This window comes from Denticeps clupeoides, chromosome 11, assembly GCF_900700375.1.
Source record: "Denticeps clupeoides chromosome 11, fDenClu1.1, whole genome shotgun sequence".
NCBI classification, from domain to species: Eukaryota; Metazoa; Chordata; class Actinopteri; order Clupeiformes; family Denticipitidae; genus Denticeps; species Denticeps clupeoides.
In genome coordinates this window covers 9,233,733-9,253,623 of record NC_041717.1, presented here as the reverse complement: position 1 = coordinate 9,253,623, position 19,891 = coordinate 9,233,733, and the positions used below count along the sequence as shown (strand labels likewise).

The 19,891-nt window shown below is 45.4% G+C and overlaps 2 protein-coding genes across 3 annotated transcripts; one reads left to right on the top strand and one right to left on the bottom strand.

The window, feature by feature from the left end:
• The first annotated feature begins 372 nt into the window (after nt 1-372).
• Nucleotides 373-2,787, top strand: barhl1a (BarH-like homeobox 1a). Of its 2 annotated transcripts, none has more exons than XM_028996565.1 (3): nt 373-896; nt 1,396-1,618; nt 2,202-2,787. In XM_028996565.1, the coding sequence occupies exons 1-3, from the start codon at nt 569-571 to the stop codon at nt 2,512-2,514; spliced, it is 864 nt and encodes a 287-aa protein (XP_028852398.1). In that variant the 5' UTR covers nt 373-568; the 3' UTR covers nt 2,515-2,787. The 2 variants fall into 2 exon arrangements, with proteins under 2 accessions (XP_028852398.1, XP_028852397.1); XM_028996564.1 differs by having other exon boundaries at nt 373-902.
• Nucleotides 2,788-3,999: 1,212 nt separating this feature from the next.
• ddx31 (DEAD (Asp-Glu-Ala-Asp) box polypeptide 31) lies at nt 4,000-18,450 on the bottom strand. Its single transcript, XM_028997033.1, has 20 exons — nt 18,035-18,450; nt 17,688-17,947; nt 17,259-17,334; nt 17,140-17,183; nt 16,978-17,048; nt 16,756-16,820; nt 16,630-16,674; nt 16,432-16,473; nt 16,217-16,281; nt 15,988-16,107; nt 15,271-15,377; nt 14,238-14,467; nt 13,614-13,781; nt 12,706-12,765; nt 11,663-11,713; nt 11,236-11,375; nt 9,572-9,656; nt 8,832-8,940; nt 8,015-8,201; nt 4,000-4,410 (listed from the first exon to the last, which is right to left on the bottom strand). Exons 1-20 carry the CDS (start codon nt 18,119-18,121, stop codon nt 4,272-4,274), a joined length of 2,151 nt encoding a protein of 716 aa, XP_028852866.1. The 5' UTR covers nt 18,122-18,450; the 3' UTR covers nt 4,000-4,271.
• Between the last annotated feature and the right edge of the window lie 1,441 nt (nt 18,451-19,891).

The window sequence follows — 19,891 nt, the reverse complement described above, 5'->3', positions numbered from 1 at the left end:
GCGGCATATTTTTACTACATTTACCTCTGACCTTTACTCCTCTAGCATACTCAATCCACATCAAATAAAAAAGAACGGGTTAAAATGTGGTTCATCTTCACCGACTCCTCTATATTACATGAAATGAAATGTAATAATGTTATAATCCTTCAATTCGGATAAACTGAGGAATTATGCCTAAATGTACATCATAAGTGAGATATAGATACATAGAATTTAGTTTTGTGTTGGGGGGGGGCAGAGGACGGTGTGTAGGTGGGTGGGGGCGTGTTTTTACGCGTCTCCGCCCCCCCAAAGCCGCGTCCAGCCAATGGGCGCCCGGCGACACCTTTAAAAGCCGCTCCAGCGCGCCCGTGGGTGCTCGGTGCTGGATCGCGTGGCCTGACCTGTCCGTGGTGCTGAAAGGGAAGTGGGCTTCCTGCGGGACGCGTGGGAGCTGCTGAGGAGGATGTAGCTCGGGACCCGGAGAGGATGCCGCTGCTCACTCTCTAGTGGGTCCGGGACGCAGGACATGCCCACGAGGGGACCGCCCAGCCGCCGCTGCTGAGACCCCGTTTCCGGTGCGACGATGATGATGGAGGTGTCCGCCAGCGGACCGAGTTTCGGGATCGACTCCCTGCTGTCCCACCGCCCCGCCGACGAGTGCTGCTCCCCCGCGGGCGCGGCGAGTCCCGGGTCCGAGCTGGACAGCGACTGCTCGCCCCCGCCGTCGCCGCCGCCCGCGCAGGTCTCCCAGCCGCGGACTGTCACCTCCTCCTTCCTGATCCGGGACATTCTGGCGGACTGTAAGCCGCTGGCGGCCTGCGCGCCCTACTCCAGCAGCGTGGGCGCCGCGCGCGACGGGGACGTGGACTATCTGGACAAAACCCACAGCGATTCCTCCTCGGATAGTGAATGTAAGGGTAAGAAGCGGCGCGATGTCTCTGTTCTCTGCTTTAAACTTGTGGAATGAAATAGCCGAAGTTCGTGTAAAGTAAATTCAAGTAAAGAAGTGAGTTTAATTAGTGAAAAAGTTGTTAAAAAAAAAAGTTGTTAATCGACGGGACGGGAATTGTACTGACGATGCAGAAACAACAGTGATCGCGTTAAATAATAATAAAAAAAACAACAATAGTACTACTACTAATAATAATAATACTAAAATAAGTAGTTAAAACAATTCAAATAAAAATGTAGTATTATCAGTATAATTATTAACATCATCATCAGTACCCCGAGAAATGAAGGCTGAATGACGATGATGAGGATGATGATGTCTTCATCATCACCTCGTGGCGAGCATCCGTACATATTACATCACGCGAACGCGCGTTTTTATTATTATTATTATTATATTAATAATAATAATAATACATTATGAGGCTGGGTGCTGATGATAACTCTGCCCGCCGCCAGTGAAAGACGAGGCGGAGCGCCAGATCTCCAGCAGCCGCGAGAGTCCCGCCGCGCGTCTGAAGAAGCCCCGCAAGGCCCGCACCGCCTTCACCGACCACCAGCTCGCCCAGCTGGAGCGCAGCTTCGAGCGCCAGAAGTACCTGAGCGTGCAGGACCGCATGGAGCTGGCGGCGTCGCTCAACCTCACCGACACGCAGGTCAAGACGTGGTACCAGAACCGCAGGTCGCTCCGCCGTTCTTTCTCATCACTGTTATTATCAGGAATAACGGGACTGTGTTTATATAGTATATATATGTATATATAGTATGTGTATACACACACACACAGATTTTTTTAGCTTGACTAAATAGTAACAATATATATAGTATGTAGTATATAACAGTATATTCAGTATGTAACAGTATATAATATATTCTATATATACACACACTGATTTTTTTTTAGCTTTACTAAATAGTAACAGTCCCAGTATTACCGATAATAAATGTGTGTATGTACGTATATATATATATAAAAAGAGAGTTTTTTGTGTGTGGGGTTTAAAAAGCGGCATTTCACCAAATTCTTTCTGCAAAAAAAGTAGAAAAAACATTTACCCATAAATAATACAGGTCTGTATTTTGTATGAATAATTTAGTTACACTTCAGTAATTAGACTATTGCTGCTGTTATTAATTATTTACCCGTAAATTGGCTTTCTGCTGAGTGACAACAGACGGGGATTTATTAACCAAGAGAGAAATTTTAAAGGAAATGTTTTTATATTGATATAAATCTATATTTATTTTGATTTTTTATTTTCCAGGACGAAGTGGAAGCGCCAGACCGCAGTGGGCCTGGAGCTGCTGGCCGAGGCGGGCAACTTCTCGGCCCTGCAGCGGATGTTCCCGTCTCCCTACTTCTACCCCCCCAGCCTGGTCTCCAGCCTGGACCCCGCAGCCGGTCTGTACCTCTACCGCGGCCCGTCCGCCGCCCCGCCGCCCCTCCAGCGCCCGCTGCTTCCCAGAATCCTCCACGGCCTCCAGGGCGCGGCCGACGCTCCGCCGCCACCTCCGCCGCCGCCGCCGGCCCTCTCGTCCCTGACCGCAGTGCTGCCGCGTCCGATTCCGCAGCGGTGACCGGAGCTCCTCAGGACCGCGCCGCGCCGCACGGTTCTTCATCCACAAGGCCGGACTGGCGGAGCTGCTGGACGCTTTTCTCCACGCCATTAAAACAGGAGAAGAAAAAACGTACATACACCAAGTTTACTCGTCATGTTGTAAAAATGATAACAGTACTCATAATAAGAATGCACACGGTTACAACGAATTTAAATTATTATTATTATTATTATAGTGCATTTTATTAAAGCCATTGTGATGACTCTTTAAAAATAAAGCACATTGATTTTCTGCCTGTTTTACTCGTTTTATAACAAACTGTTCGACAAGAAAAAAATCTTCGTGAAACAGAGTAAAATGTTTTGATCCAAAATATCGATTTATTATTATTATTGAATAACTTCCACGCGCAATTACAAACTACAATAGAAATCGTTACTTTAATTTAGTTTTCAGCGTCGATTTGTATTATTTATTTTTCTGAGAATGTTTTATAGAATAATTTCGAAGATAATATAGGATGCACTGTTATCAATATAAAATAAAATAAAACTTCAAAGAAATAATATTTCCCAGACAGAACAATTTTTAGTTTTAGAAATATCTAGAACATTTTATTAAATATATTTTTTAGGAAAAAAGCACAAAGGAAACCGTTTTTCAAGCTACTAAATCATAAAATATTTGAAGTAAAACGAAAGTCCAACAGAAATGGAAGAAGTTGCTTGTTATTTTATTTTTTTTATATATATATATCGTTTTTTACTCTTCTACTCTCTTGTGTTCGCGGCTCTAAATTTCTGGAAGTGTTGGTCAGGAGGTCTCGGCCAAAACCGCGAGAGCAGCTGGCGACCGAGCGGGACGCGGCGTGACGTGGCGCGGCGCGGCGTGACGGGACAGCTGGTGGGCGTGCGGCGGCGGGACGGGACTCGGCGCCGAGTGCAGCGCCGCTTTTACTCAACACCCTCACGGCTCCTCATACCTCCGCAAGCCGCTAAACGAGTCTGATCTTTAGATCAGGCCGTCATCTGCTGCTGCAGCAGGAACACGTGGTGTGTGTGTGTGTGTGTGTGTGTGTGGCACGTTTCAGACTCCTGGATGCTGTCGGTTCAGGTCACACGATCCACAATTAAGAGCCTCGTTTAACCGACTAGGAAGTGTCTCCCTCGAAAAAAAGTTCCTCATCTTGCAAACAAATGTCATTTTTACACACATGTAAGTTTTCTGTGTGAGGACCTGAGGTCATGAGTACTATGTGGAAGTACCCCAATAAGTCCATCCCAGTCGATAACAACGTGACCCCGAATATCAATGACATCTTTAGAATTTGTTAATAACTTCATAGGAGTTTTTCCCCCTAATATTGACGAGAATTGTGTGAAATCTAAATGCAAATTACAAACGTACCATTCTTGAGGCCTATATTCAACCTTATTCAGTTTAAATGTAAGTTTATAACTGCCTAAAAGATCATTTAAAATTGAAACAAGAATAACAATAATATTATTTTACTCAATTTTTATTTAGAATCTAAAAACAGTTAGTTTTAATATGCACATCTGTGGTTACACACATTGTAAAATACATCTGGAACAAATATCTGATGGACACACAAAATGTCCCCATAAATCCCATTTTTGTTTTACGAGCTCATGGCGTCTGCGGCCAGGTTGCTGAAGTCGTCCACCAGTCGACCCATGCAGACCTTCACTGGTGGTCTTTACTGCAGGTGCAACCGCTGCTTTCCTTGGACCATCAAGATCTACCAGTCATCCTCATGCCATAGTCCTCTCCTCCCGATCACTGCCCATTTTCTTCTTCTTCTTCTTCTTGGTGTTGGAGGTGGCACCGTTGCCATATTCAGAGCGCAGGAGGTTGGCCACTCTCTCTCTGTTGCTCAGCTTCTTCACTGACCTGAGAGGCACAGATTTTAAGACAACATTTTATTATAAAAACTGCAAAGAAATAAGTTGATAAATAAATAATGAGAGAGAGAGAGAGAGAAACCAACACACAAAGATATAATGCTACCTCTATTCAGATCAGGGGTCTTTAAGGGGGCCATAAGAAAACAAGCACTTTGCCATAATTGCAAATCTTTAGTGATGCAGATTAATGAGCGGCAATAATGACTGTCACAACAGGAAAAGCAGAGAAGGGTCCAGAGTCTCTTAATCTGGCGATAAGGGATGCCGTCGTGCTGCCGTCAATAGCAGACGTGTTCCCCACAGCAGGTGCCAGTGTACAAGCAGGCGATACGTTTCTAATCAATATCTCTGAAACCCTCTTCAGCCCCCGGGGGAACTCTGACACCAGGCTGGATGCACTTCTCACCACACACACCCACACACACACACACAGTCAGTTCCCAGGCTAATCCTCACAGCACTGGTCAGTCCCCAGAGTTGTCCGGTTATTAAACTGTTTACCAATACGCTCTGCGGGGACGCCTATAGCTCCAATGGAGCATGTGCAGCCACCGCCCCCCCCCCTGCCAAGCTGTTAAATGAGGGTCTTTGTTCAACTGAATCGCTATAAATAAACTATTACCAAATTGTAAACCCTCAAACTAAACATATACACCAATAAAAATATATTTCAGCAGCTGTTAGATTAGTTAAAACATTTTTAGATTGTAGTTAACTTTTTAGTTAACTACTAAAATCAGCATCCAAATACACACCAGACAGGTATTATAGATGTGCTGTATTCATGATGCATCACGCTGTACACATTTATGAGGGTAGTAACCACGGTTCCCTGCAGCACGGCGCTCTGTGCAGGTTTGTGCGGATCTGTGAGTGGTGAAGTGTGTCACACCTTTTGCAGTCAGGTTTCTAAATGAGCAAGCTGGTTTCATATTGGCAAAGTGTGTGTGTGTGTGTTTTCTGTGTATGTTTACGTTTGTTTGGTATAATCAGCTCATTAGTGGGTTCCTGCCTGGACATGGACAGTGTGTGTGTGTGTGTGTGTGCGCACCACAGACACCCGTAATGAAGACTCCACTGAGAGGAGAAGAGACTCCGTACTGAAGCCTGAGTCTGACAGGCTGGGAGGGAAGGAGGGAGGTCAGACAACCGGACCACTCGGCCGTATAATACCGAGTTACTGTGTGTTTAGCGACGGGGCCGCGCTGATAGAGACGTCAGGCCCCGAGATTGGGTTGCTGTCACAGCTGACAGCCGGCGATGTTTTTAGGGGCCCGTCGGCTGCGCGCAGCTGTGGGGTGACATGCTAGGTGCGTGCTGCAGGAGCGCCGGGGCAAACCCGCTGGGACCGGTCCCATTGTCCCGCTCCGCGGGCCTCGTTCGCAGGTCCTCCGCCGGGTCACAGTGCCAATTATCGCTGGTTAGAGTCAGACACGCACCGCGGAGAGGAGTCAATACGACACCGCAGGAAGGGGTCTGGGGAGCCCCGACACACGGGCCTGAGAACAGGATAAAAATCGAGTGGGGGCCCTTCAGGGGTCAAGTGAGCCATGAATCACCAGAAAGTGTCCCCTGACTGCAATGTTTTTATTTCTCAGCAGTCAGGTTAACAGCGGAAAAATCAGGCAAAAAAAATTGACAGGAAACATTTAGAGCTCAGTTTTTAAAGCACTATTAGGGATAATTCACTAATATCAAACAGAAGACAAGAAATATAAAAGCCAAATGTGACAAAACACTGAGTGGAAGGTCCTGTCTCCTTCAAAATTCCTTAATTTTCATTAGCTTGCCTTTAAAAAAAAAGGAAAAGAAATCCATCTTCAGTCATAGACATTTCTCAATGCCCCCCCACCCTGTTCCTGGACTACGATACACTTCCAGCTGGCCTCATAAATAATATTAAAACAAGCTGGTGGATCAGTCTAATAAACAGCATCTCATGTCCTTTTCACTCGGCAAATTAGTTTCATGGCATAATACAGAGCACCGCCACGAAAGCTCTAAGATGTGGAAGCCAGAACACATTTCCTGTCAGGGTTCTGCGCACACGCGCCGAATACACACTGGTGCATTTGTCCCGTGTTGTAAAAAAAATTACCCACCGTAACATCTGAGGGCTGATTTACAGAACAGAGACCTGCCGATGACTGAACAGAGACGGCATCCTAGTGAAGAACTGCGACGCGCCGACAGCCACGCGCCGAAGAACAGAGACGTGCGATGGAACGAGTCAAAGCCTTTTTTAAACTCTTCCCTCTCGATTAAATTGCTCGTGCCATAAAACCACATCTTCAACAGATTCAGTCGGAGATCCTACCTAACAGCATGTGACGTTTTCTTCTGGAGAGACGGCCGAGCGCAGACACTTTCAAGTGCGTCTTTACAAAGAGCAGGTATAAAAAGAAAAAAGGATGAAAGAGGACAGGAGATTATGCTGCAGCAGACAAAGGTACCAAAGAGCTGCTCGCGGCCAGATGTTGGATAAAAGCGATTCCACCATGTAGCCTGATGAAATGACGACAGCGTCTCAAGAATTAAGTCTATATTCACGAAGATTGTGTAATTAGCCCCAGATTTGATATAATAGGCAAGAACGAATGATGCTGAAATTGCCCTGTCCAAACAGAGGAGCCATGAGGACCTGGGGGAAGAGATGCAGCTCGAATGCGGTTAATTAGCACCGCACAGAGTGACCACACAGCCCTGACAGGCCGGTCTGGACGCGGTCATGGCAAGCCCCCGTCAGGCTGAGGCATGAACCCTGACCCTCGGGGAGATGGGGGCGATGACCACTAATAATTGGTCAGGTGAGGGAGGCCTGTGGCGGGCCCCGCGTGTTGCAGACACCACCACCACCACCACCACCATTTGTTTAGCGCCGGCCCACCTGTGGTCCCAGCCGGAGAACAAACCCTCCTCACCTCCGAATGCAATCGGCCCGGTCCAGGCGCTGCAGAATGCCTGTTTATCTCCCCGCTGACGGGGCTTCACTGAAGAATGTGATGGTTTGTGTAACGGGGAGAAAAAACGCGGGAGGGGAGGCGGAGGAGAGATTCGTGCCAAAGTGGAGGATGGCGAGACGTTGGGAGGGGAGGGGCGAGGGCAGGGCATTAGTAAAGCTTCAGGGGAGAGGGTGGATGGAGACTGATCTATGACTGCGGCAGGGTCGCGGCTGGACATGACCTGGCAAGTCGGCCATACTCACTGACGGGGGGGGAATAATCAGAAAAAAAAAAAAAAGCTCCGTAAACTGTGAGATCTCTCATTACATATAGACAATAGAATCTCTTTTCAGTGAAAAATAATTCACAATTTACACTATTCCATACACCAGGAAGTTTTTGCTTCTGAATTTCCCAGGTCATGTGACACTATAATTGATAATATAAATTAAGGTAGCATACCTTACATGATCCTTTATCCTCTTTCAGCTATGAAACCCTTTAAGATTTTTGTGATAATGTTGTGATAATTATACTCTGGATTATCTGGATCTGGAGGTGGTCACAGGGGTTCTGTGATTTTCTTGCTCTTTTAAATACTCACATGAGCTGTGTACAAAAAAAAAGTATGCAAATTGTTCAGAATACCGTTTCTCCTTGTTCTTGGTCTTGTCCTTTGCTCCGGGTCTCTTTGTTGCTTTGGTCACCAAGCCCTGGGGGGCGTCCCTGAGGCCAAAGCTCTTGGCCGCATGGCCCAGATGGAGGCTGCGGATGTGGAAGATGTGCTTCGCGCTGGAGGGGTAGGTGGTGTACGCCCGCAGGAAGGACTGCAGCGCTGCACACACACAGACGGAGAGGAACAATTCTAGATCGCCTGGCACACACGTCCACACACACCCACTGCATGATGGATTATGCTTGTGCTTTAAGATGTCAGGTGTTCTGAAATTCTCAAATTTAATTGGCTTCGGCTTCCAATGTTCAGGTTCCACATTAAAACAGAAATTACTGGTTAGTCCTGCCATTTTGTCAGTGTGGTTTTATTACTACTAGTGCATCTTAAATCAATAAGGAAGCCATTAAAACCAGTCCAGGTTTCGCCATTTTAAACTTGAACTGCTGAAGCCAGGTGAGCTTTAGAATTTTTACAGATTTCTTCCAGTAGAATAATAATAAAAATGTTTTATGGATTCAGCTTCAGCTGTTGAAATAAAAGTAAATAAACGATTTCCGCTTCAAGGGAAGTAAAATGTGCTGCAAACACAAGAGAGAACCAGCAGGTCAATTCATCCAGTCGTTCCCAGTCTCTCTGTTAGTTTAGACTTTGATGTAGTTCTGTACGAGAAACCGTGCACACATTTTTTTTTTTCGCTTCCCTTTCCCCCCTCTTTTTCCGTTGCACAGATGTTTCTGTGCTGGAGCTCTGCTGAAGCCGCCTTTGGCGTGTGATGCCGAAGGAACAAACCTTTCTTGGCTGTTTGCACCGAATCCTCGCTGGCGTGAACAACGTTCTCAAAGTCGCTCTGTAGAACTGTAGCTCTCTCGCGAAGTTCCTGCTCCAGGGCCTGTGCAGACTTTTGTAAAGTAATGGGGAAAGAAAAAAATATGCTCACAAAAGGTTTTTTTTTTTTTTTGGAAGAGTGATAAAGTGTCAAAGGAAATCGCACACCTTCATACTGGAATATATTGCTGAGTTTGCTACTAGATTTTGAGTTTGGGAGAATTGCCAAATTCTACCAAAAATATAAAATTAAATCCCATCATATATCCAGTAAAACAAACCCTGATGTAAAGTGCACATTAACTTGTTTATTTGGAAAAAAAAAAAAAAAATGATGAAATCAAGAAATAAAATTCAGTAATATTCAGTTGTTTTGAGACACAGGTAAAGTGACACAGAGCCATATGCTCCAGTGTGGTGCATTGTTATTATATTGTCTCTGCAGGCCATTTCTGACCTCCTGACCCCTGCGCTGAGACGTAACCATGAGAGAGCATTAAAGAGGGCACCCCGCCGGCCGCCCACTCTGAGCAGCACATTAAATGAGGATTAGGGCTGGCTGAGAATTAGGAGGCGTTCTCCCTCTATTGTGCTGGGCTTTCAGGGGTGGGCAGACAACAGAGAGACTGTACAAGAGAAGGAGGGGGGTGGAGAGAGGGGACGAGAGACAGAGTGGGTCGGAGGGGGTGGTCATTAGCTGGTACCTTATTGTTCCACTTCCCTCGACCTTTAAAACGCTCGTCCTTCATCAGGACGGAGAGCAGGGTCTCCATCTTCATCTCCGACAGGCTGTAAGACAGAGAAAAAAAAAAAAATTAAGTCGGAAATTAGGGATACAGTGACAAACCACCGTCTGACTAATGACTAATTAGGAGTGTTTATTAGTCAGAATGCTATAAACCCAGCAACTCCAATTCAGACAATAGCCGTGTTGACGTGAATGTGCCATTATCAGTCTAATTACACCAATTGGAGCGCAATTATCATTTAGCACAATATTTTAATTGTGAGGCTGGTTTGCTAGTGGAAGGTAAGACATTAATTTGAAAATAGTGCTTAATAGTCATTCAAAAGATGATGTTATAAATGATGATGTTTTATATATTTAAAACACCTCTGTCAGGCTGGACCGTTCTGATCACGCTTTTGGATTTAAAAGATTGAGATGAACAGTGCATTACAAGCCGGCTCATCAGGAGGAAAGACTCTCTCACATATAATATTCTGAGAACGCACGTCCATCTAAATGAAGGATTCATTTGCTTTTTTGTGTGCGGAATAACTCTCTACATGCCCAGAGTGTGCGCAGCCTCCGATTTCCCTCGATACACCGAGGTAAAGTCAGGTGATTTTCTCTGACAGCAAACATCTCTGCCTCCGGCTTCTGGTCCCGCGTGAAAAGCCGGGTGTGAGAAATTGTCCGGTGAGGCGCTGCCGCATTAACTGTGGTGGTAAGTGAGATGCGCTCCGCTCCGTCTGTCAGATTTCTCTCTTTTCACGGCGGCGGGACACGATGCCGCGCGATGGCACTCGCTGGCTGTGCTCGCCGGCTGCCTGCGCGGATCTTCTCCGTAATCCATCAGCGCCGCTCTCCACTGCTCGATCGCACACTGAGATCTGGAGCGCAGGCAAGATGGGCCTGATCACCTTCCAAAACCGCGCATCATCAGAGGAGACGATGATTATACAGGTGAGGGGGGACAATTCGTTTCCGGGACATTTTTATTCAGCTGCACCTCATAAGGCTTACCGAATGGTGCCAAAATAAAAAAATATATATATATTATTTGTGGGCTAGTGCAATAATTCTAGTAATGTACGCAATTATTTGGCAACAGAGGAACAGTTCCGTCCGCGGGCCGTCACCGATACCTGAACACTCGGCGACTGGACACACACACACACACACACACACACACACACACTTCTCTATGTTTAGGATGTTTTATCTATTATTACACTGTACCATCGCACAGCAATGTTCACATTATTTCTACTTTGCACCTTGCATTGCACTCATTTCACTTCTTCTGCTATATGTCATGTCTTCAATGTTATTTTTGCACTGCCTGCATCACGTTTGCACTTTCTGTAGCTCAGTTTGTCTCTGTCGCACACGTACAACTTTATGTCAGTCCGGAACTATGTTTAAATGTTATATGTAGCACCTGGATTGTTTTGTTTCACTATGTACCATCTAGCCTGTATGTAGCTGAAATGACAATAAAGCTCAACTTTAACCTGAACTTGAGTTGATCTACCAAACCCAATTTTTGGCATAAAACTACATGAAACTGTCCGGTCGACCGTAACCCAGAACCTGGACGGTCTGGCACAGATTGAGTGTGGAGGGATGCTGACAGCACACCTGATACTGTGACTGGCCAGGACGTCCATGTAGGCCACCTCGGATGGGGTGAGGAAGAGGAGGCTGCAGCCACGGGTGCCAATGCGAGCGGTGCGGCCCACGCGGTGCACGTACTCGGCTACGGAGCAGGGGGGGTTGTACTGTGGATGTAAATCAGCCATTAATAAACAAAACCATTAGAACAAGGACACATATCTCAAAACTCACAAACGCTTCCTGTTACTACTGTGTTCCTGAGCAAGACACTTAACCTTAAGCTGCTCAAGGGGGTCTGTAATTGGTTGCTCTGGATGTGTATTGATCTACATGTCTTGTAATGATATTGTGAAGCACAAGCAGTCTTACAATAACATCTTTTAAAATGGAAGGTGTTCATTTGTCCAAAAGAAGTCAAAATTGAATGGAAAGAAGAGACTTTTTTTTTTACCTGAACAATCCAGGTCACCTGTGGCAAGTCCAGCCCTCGTGCAGCAACATCCTTTGGAATAAAACAGACAATTGTAAGATGCAGGTACAGAAGGGTCACTTCCTGTGATCCCTCGCCGTGCTTTTTAACATTTCATCGCCCCACTTGCACTGACAGGTCAGGCTCAGGGCCAGAGCAGCAGCACACAAAACAAAGTGAGCGGAGTAAACCAATCCTTCCTCTGGTGCTGGTGAGACACCTGATAGTTGATGGGACGCGGCCCTGTTAATGTCTTTATGAATAACTGATAGAGGGACAGAGGGTTGCGATGGAGAAGCCGAACCCTTCTGTCCGTCACTCTGCAGTTGGACAGAGCCGCCTGGACGTCCTGGTGTGTGCCACCGTACCGGCCGCCAGTGCAGATGGAGGCCGGCACCGGACGCTGCCAGCCTGTCAGCCACATTAAAACAACTCATTTATTCACTGGGTGATTCAACAAAGTGACTGGGTCACTACTGCCCAATCTCGATTTGCATCTCGGTTTAATCTCAAGAACACCGGTCATTCTGTAGCATTTCTTGTAGCATGCCAATCAAATTGAGTTTATTCTGAATCTGAAATGTTTGATGCTTCAAGACCTAACAAGATACATTCACAAGAGAACCAAAACTCTAAAATATAAAAAAAAAAAAAACTTAATAAATTGTAAACCCTTAATCATTTTGGCATAGGTATTTCAACAAGAGATTTTTTACTTGATGTGGGACAAAAAAAAAAAAATGAGGGAAGGTGACAAGACACCGCTGTGCAACCTTTCACATGAGGTGAGCTTCTCAAGAAGGCCAAGGCTGTGGACTAAGACCCTGGCCTGGCAGCTGCAGTCTCAGTAGCCTGGGGAGCTTTTAGACAGATGCCAAAGATAACAGAGGCTGGCACTCCCTCAGGCCCCGCTGCCCTTTCCTCACACAGCTGGGACACACACGGTCCGTCCACCCAGTCCGAACCTGTAACCTGTCTGCCAGTATAGGGCCAAGGCTGGCGGCAATATTCCTTTAATTACTTACTGTGCATATGAGGACACCACTTCGGCAGTGGGAAAATTCCTGAAACACGTCCATTCTTTCCTATTAGGGAAAAAGAAATTCATGATTTATTAGGGTAGTGAAAGTGTTACGTTTTTGGTTTAAACAAAAGTATGAGGCTGGGAATTTGAAACAGTTCAAGACCAAAGAAAACCACAATTTCTTTAAAAACTGTCACTGCATTACAGACAATTTTGAGGATGAGCTCAGTTCTAGAGGCTGTTTTGAGCGCCTCTTCCTTTAACAAAATATACATTTATTAGGGAACATTGCCTGTTCCTATTTGCATTAAATAGAACTTCTACAGTATCAGTTAAGAAGAAAACTGCAGGATTGGATCTTGTGTAAATAGCAAACACACTGTTGAGAAAAGTGCACACTTATCACTAAACTCTCTGAAAGGCTCTTTCCCAGTCAGCCGAACACAATCTGTTCCGATTTCGGTAACAGATGTGTGTCTCCTGCAGTCCTCTTCATCGGAGGAGACACAGAAGGCCCAGAATGCGCTGTCCCATTACCAAACACATCCATAACAGCTCTACAGGCACATTCTGGCTCTGGCCTGTCCTCTTTAATATCTAACGAGAATGGGGCAGCTTTGGACGCCAGCCTCCAGAGCCCCGTTCCCCCAGAAGTGCCATATGGGCTGGCCAGTTCATCTCCATTAGCATCGCTGAGGTGGAGGTGAATGCTGAGGACGGCCAGTGGCTGCCTGGAACTCCCCTGGCACTGCCACAGGGCATGGCCTGCTCGCCACCAGCTGGCCCTGGACAACCACGCCCCTCGTGGCATGCCGAGCCTGTCCTCTACCACTGGCGTCACCCAGAGTTACTTTATGGGCCCATCGTGCAATGCTTATGAGAAACAACTGGCCAATTACACCTCCTCACCTCCTGCTTCATGTTCCCGTGCAGACGGAGAAAGTTGAGGGCAGAGTGATGCTTGAGCGTTGTGGAAGCGTCCCGTTGGCCACAAAGAACCGTGGTGAAGAGCGTGCACAGGAACTCCACGACCTCACAGCTGGACACAAACACAATCAGCTTCTGGCCTTTATCAAACTGTGGACAGACAAGACAGAAAGACAATCAGCCAAAATATTCACGTGTCCAGGGTTGGTCCTTCCTGCTGGGACACCTACAGCAACAGCATTTAATCAGACATTTAAAACTGGACCATGTGACTCTAAAGTGACTCAAGTCCCAGGAGACAAACTCTGGGACACTCATCACCGGGTGCAGGTAATTAAAATACAGTATATAATCAGAATGGGGCTTGATTGCTAGTTTAGGTAAAGACCTTGTCAGGATTTATTATTTATGTAAATAATAGATGAAACAAGAAATAAGGGCTTGATAACTAACTTAGTTAGTTTCTCTTCTTCCTATCAATTTATGTAAATGCTTCAACCTTACACCAGGAAACCAGCCCTGCACTTTAGCGCCACTTTTAGAACACTGCTTGTGTCTTATGATGCAATGTTGTCTTTATTTATGCCATTTATTGCAGACCCTCACCTTACATTTTGACAAGATAAATGCCGCCAGGCAGACAAGGCGCAGCTTGCTGGGTACGACCACTGCGTGCTGCTGCAGGTTCTCAGGCACGGCAAAGCTGTCTGCCTGTTGTCCGTCCTCTGCTTTGGCCACCGTGATTTTGGATAATGTGGCTCGGCTTTCTTCAGGGATCTCTGACACCTGGATGCTGACTGGATCTTTCATGCTGATGCTAGCTAGTCGGGACAATCCTGAAGCGGAGACAACTTTGGATTAGTTGACTGTCCCCATCAGAGCCACCCCATATAGACAGGACAGATTAAGATGGCGTATGGCTGTCAGGTCTCTGCAAAGGAGGCATTTTCAAAACACAGCTGATGGTGGGTTAGCTGGGCAGTCCCTCTGCCACTCCCCTGACTCGTGCCCACCAGTGGGAGTATCCAGTGGAGACTAGGCGAGGCTCTGAATGAGAACAACACCTGTCAGGTCCACCTGCACAGCTGATGGTAAAATAAGCCCACAGCACAGGGCCTCCACAGGCAGTAATGACTTCTAATCCCTCATGTGCCGCCCCAGAGGGCATTTACACACAGAAACGCACACACAGACATCATGTGAGTGTCCTAGGGACAGTGAGACTACAGTACACTGGAGACATGGTGAGCTGATCTCATGCTTTTGATAACAGTGCCATGCTTTAATTTCACTTCATTACCATGACCATGTTCTGCCACTAACACATAAATTCTTAATTTTGTATAGCAAATATGGTCTTGCACACTAACAACATGAACAGGTAAAAAGACAAACACACAGGCATCCAGAATGTCAAGTTACAACAGTGAACCTCAAATTGTAACATTGATTATTTGATTATAGTGGAATGTGACACCCCATATCCAACCAGCCTTAAGTACTACCGTTTTACGAAACCAATTGAACATGACACCTAAATTATACTTACATTGTATGTTCAACAACCAGACAACATCTCTAAATGTACATTTGTAATGTTGTCTAATATTGTCTCATGCAGCCAGTGTGTGCACCTCACCCTCAGTGAGTGTGGCAGACAGGAGGACATTCTGTCTGGATGGTCCATTGGCATTGATGGCGTTCAGTATTACGGTCAGGTCCTTCTCAAAGCCAAGATCTAGAATCCTGCACACAATCAACAGAGAACATCTGACAGTGTATTTTACAAAAATGGTGATTCAAGGTCAGTACACGGGACGTTTGAAGCACAATTCAACAAGGTAGAATTTAATGTGAAGAAAATCAAAATTAAAAGAGCAAGCGTTTTAAGGGTTCGAACTCGATTATCGTCTCGGCCTGATGATTGTTTGCTGCTGCCCGGTGCTGAAAGGCAGTGGGGAGAAAGGACACTGGGCCAGTACATTTATCACTGCATGTAATGTGTTTTGATTACCACCGAAATGGAGGCTGGGGCAGTGAAATGCGCACAAAGCATGTTGGTACAGTCGTGTTGGCTGACAACTGCTGCAACAATGTTGGGTTGAGGCTTTTAAAAAGCTGTAATTGTTGGGCTTGGGTCTAACTTTTAAGGCCCGATTAAAGCTGTAATCCATGGCCGCATCCACTTGGTGACGGGTCACACACTGCTCCCCGGGCGCCTGTCATGGCTGCCCACTGCTCACTCAGGGTGATGGGTTAAATGCAGAGGACAAATTTCACTGTGTGCACCGTGTGCTGTGCTGCTGTGTATCACATGTGACAATCACTTCACTTTAAAGCATGGGGACCTGCTCACCTGTCGGCCTCATCTAGAATTAACCAGCGGACCGCACTGAATGCTATGCTCAGTGTGTTTTTAATGTGGTCCACCAGTCGGCCTGGGGTCGAGATCAGAATGTTTATCCCCTTTCTCAGTCTGAAAGTAAAACCAAAGCAGATAAGCATATCTATAATAATCATAAAACATGGCTAACACGGTCACTGTCAAGCACGAGAAATGAATCAGACAGGTACACAGGTATTACCTGGCCTTCTCTGCTTTCCTTTTCTCCCCTCCCATCAGCACCCCAGGGACTATCCAGGTGAAGGGCTAGTGTCAGAATACGAATTCCAGGTTTAAAAACATTTGCAAACCATTGGCTAATTATTTGTCTGTATATGCATTATTTCCCCAAATTATTCATTTCCGTGTATGTAATTTATTCATGAGCACAAGGTTCATTTCCATAAATCACCTTACCTTGAGAAGTTTCTGGAAGATTTCAAAAGTCTGTTTTGCTAGCTAAAAAATAAACATGAATTAGAATTTTTGTGCATGGTGGAACATTCTCAATGGCTTGGTTCAAACAGGGAAATCTGAATTTTTACAAAATCCACATTCCACAACAATCTTTAAAATTATACATCACTGAATCAGTGAAATTATTTCAGAACCTACCTCTCTGGTAGGGACCATTATAACAGCCAGAGGTCCATCTGAACGCTGCAACAAAACAAGACTTTATTGTATGGAACCACGAATGTAAAGGACACTCACAGCACACACAGTGCAGATTGAAATTACCTTTATTTTAGGGTCCGCTGCTTGCAAAGACTGTACAACTGGAACACCATAAGCTAATGTTTTTCCTGAATGGGGACAGAATGCATAAATGGTTACCATCTAAACAATTCACAATCTTACAGGCGCCATGTGACTTAGGTCAGGGCAAAAACTGTGTTGAGCTCTGCACTAGGAAAGCCCACAAAGCAAGAAATGAAAAAGAAAGGCAGAAAGACAACAAACCGGATCCAGTTTGTGAGCGCACCACAGCATCTTTTCCAGCCATGAGCACTGGAATTGTCTGTCTCTGCACACTAACAAAATATACATAAATCGGACAGATACTTTTATAACATCTAAGAAGAAAATGCATTAAAGAACTCAAACAAAAATCCAGATCTATACCTGGTCATACTTGTCACATGAAGCACCTTGTCCAGAGTTGCCAACTGAAACATGGAAAGAGGAAAATATTAATAAACTAAAAAAACAAGCATGAATGGAAGAATACAAGCACCTCATACCAGATGTGGGTGTAGGTCCAGCGCCTCAAAGGAGTCGCTCGTGAAAACTTTCTCCTTAACCTGAGTGACAGCAGGACTGAAATGACAAAAACCATACTTTATTACTGCAAACGTGCCGCCTACACTGTAAAACAAGACAGACAGGACAGAAAGTCCTGAAAAGCACACTCGCCTATGAACCAGAAGACCCAGGTTCAAATCCCGCTTACTACCATTGTGTCCCTGAGCAAGACACTCAACCCTAAGTTGCTCCATGTGGGGGACTGTCCCTGTAACTACTGATTGTAAGTCGCTCTGGATAAGGGTGTCTGATAAATGCTGTAAATGTAAATATGTCGAAACTGTCCCTTAAGAAATTAAATGAACACTTCAGATCAAGTTCACACCCCTGGAACAGCATCATCATCATCATCATCATGACCGGCCTACCTATGGATGTCTGGGACATCCGGATTGTTCCTGAAAAGGGACGACGTCTTAATGAACGGCCTGTCCGGTCCTCTCTGTCCATCGCGGTGTCTGTCTGTGGTTCTCACATGGGACTTCCCGACGGCTGAGCGTTGCTGTCGTCCTTCTCCTGCAGGACTCGGCGTGGTGTTCTTCTGGGGGCCGAGGACGCCGGGGGTTCTCCTCCGTTTCGCCCCGGGAACTTCGCGAATCCCGCCGTCTGCTCTCCGTTTCCCCGCTTTCTGCAGCCCAGACGACACTTGTCACGAATGCACGTCACACGTAGAAGTACGCGTCCCAATAAATACTTTTAAACGAGCATCTCGTACCGCCGCCCGTCCGTCCCGAGACGACAGCCGAGAGCCGAAAAAAGCGGCACTGGACGAGATGTTGATACACAGCAGGTCGTCTGCCATTACGGCGCAGAAGACTCACAGCGATCGGAAGCGACTTTTACGAGGCAACGATGTAAAACTGGACTGGAACGCAATAATTTTCTCAAAGATCGTCTTAACTCACACAGCACGTGACATTACCATTAGCTAGCAAAACATGACGACACGCACCCGAGCGACCAACGCGCGAACTGTAAATAACTTAGAATTGATTGTATAACAATTGCATGTATATATCTGTAGAAAATAACACTGTCATGCAGTTACACGTCGTACAGCCAAGTTATCACAGACAGTACGGAAACACACGTGGCTGCGGCTAACATGCGTACATGTTCCAACTTCCGGTGTTCTTCCGAAACCAAATTTCAAAATAAAAGTCCGAATGCAAGCCGGACAACGTTGATCGTTTTTAAAATAACATGTTTCAACATAAAATGGTGCATCGTGGCTAAAATGAAGAATAAACTGCACAGCCCATAACATTAACAAATTATATTTATTCATGAATTATTACTGCTGTTTGTTTTTTGTATTTTTATGTCATTTAAATATACTGTCTTGATACTGTTTTTTTAATTGACATTTTTCTGTGACTATGAAGCAGAACATGTCCTTTTTATAACAAAAAGAAACAGAGCAAGGGAGGTGGCTTCTACCCTTCCCTGGGGTCCAGTTTCTAATGAGATTCTACAGTAATGAGAAGCGGGTCTTGTTGGCAGATGTGAGATTAATTTTAATTACCAGGGTCAGAGTGCATATTGTTAAATATCATTAACCCTTTTTTAAAGGACATGGGCCGCGGCCACAGAGCGCCAATCCCCATGGCAGATTATGGCTAACTGAGGTTGCTGTGTTTTGATCAAAGATACAGGCGGGCAACAGGGACACTGAGTAAAGATGTGTCATCCAGTCATGTGTTCTTCTCATCTGTTACATCTGTGTTCGCACAATCATAGAAAAGCCCAGACTGAATGAGAAGAGGTTGAGCATCCTTGCCACACAAGGATGATGCTAGACCTAACCAAATGCTAAAATATACATGATAAAGTACAATTTTTTATCTCAAATAAATGTAATAATGTCTACATTTGGATAATGTCTTGACTCATTATTTATTGGTTGCAGAAACTTATCAGGTCACATTATTTATCTCAAACTTTTTGCCATCTGATGCAATATGACCCAAATTTCTGTTGATGTGCAAATGATGTTGCCTGAATAAATTTGAAAGCAAACTCACATTAATTCAGAATGACTGAAATGTGAACTAAAGATGTCATGTTTTACCATATAACTCAAAGCTCCGTTCACAGCCTGTTTTCCTTCAAATGCTCATCTGAATGGGGTCACCCAGTGTCTCCTCAATGTGTGTCTGGCTTAAGAAATGCTGATGAGTTTGCAGTGCTCTAACACAAAAAAAAAAAAAACACAATCTGACCCAAGAGCCTGAAGTGAGCGCTTAAATCGAATCAACTGTCAGGTGTGCACAGAATCGCAGATCTGAATTGACGTGCAATTCAGCGCCGTATCAAAAGATAAACTTGTCTTTTTAAATAAATCAGATGGACTTCAGAGGCCAGGCTGATTAGGGCGACACAGACCCTGGAAATAAAAAGAGCACAGGGAATTGTTGCCTCATTCAAAAACATCAAATTTCTGCCCCCACGTCTCCCTCTCTCGCTCGCGCGATGAATATACATAGGCCCACGCACGGCGCTTATATATTCAAAGGAGATGCACACCCCAGACCTCATCTGCAGTAATTAAGTCAGCCTCCGCTTGTCATCG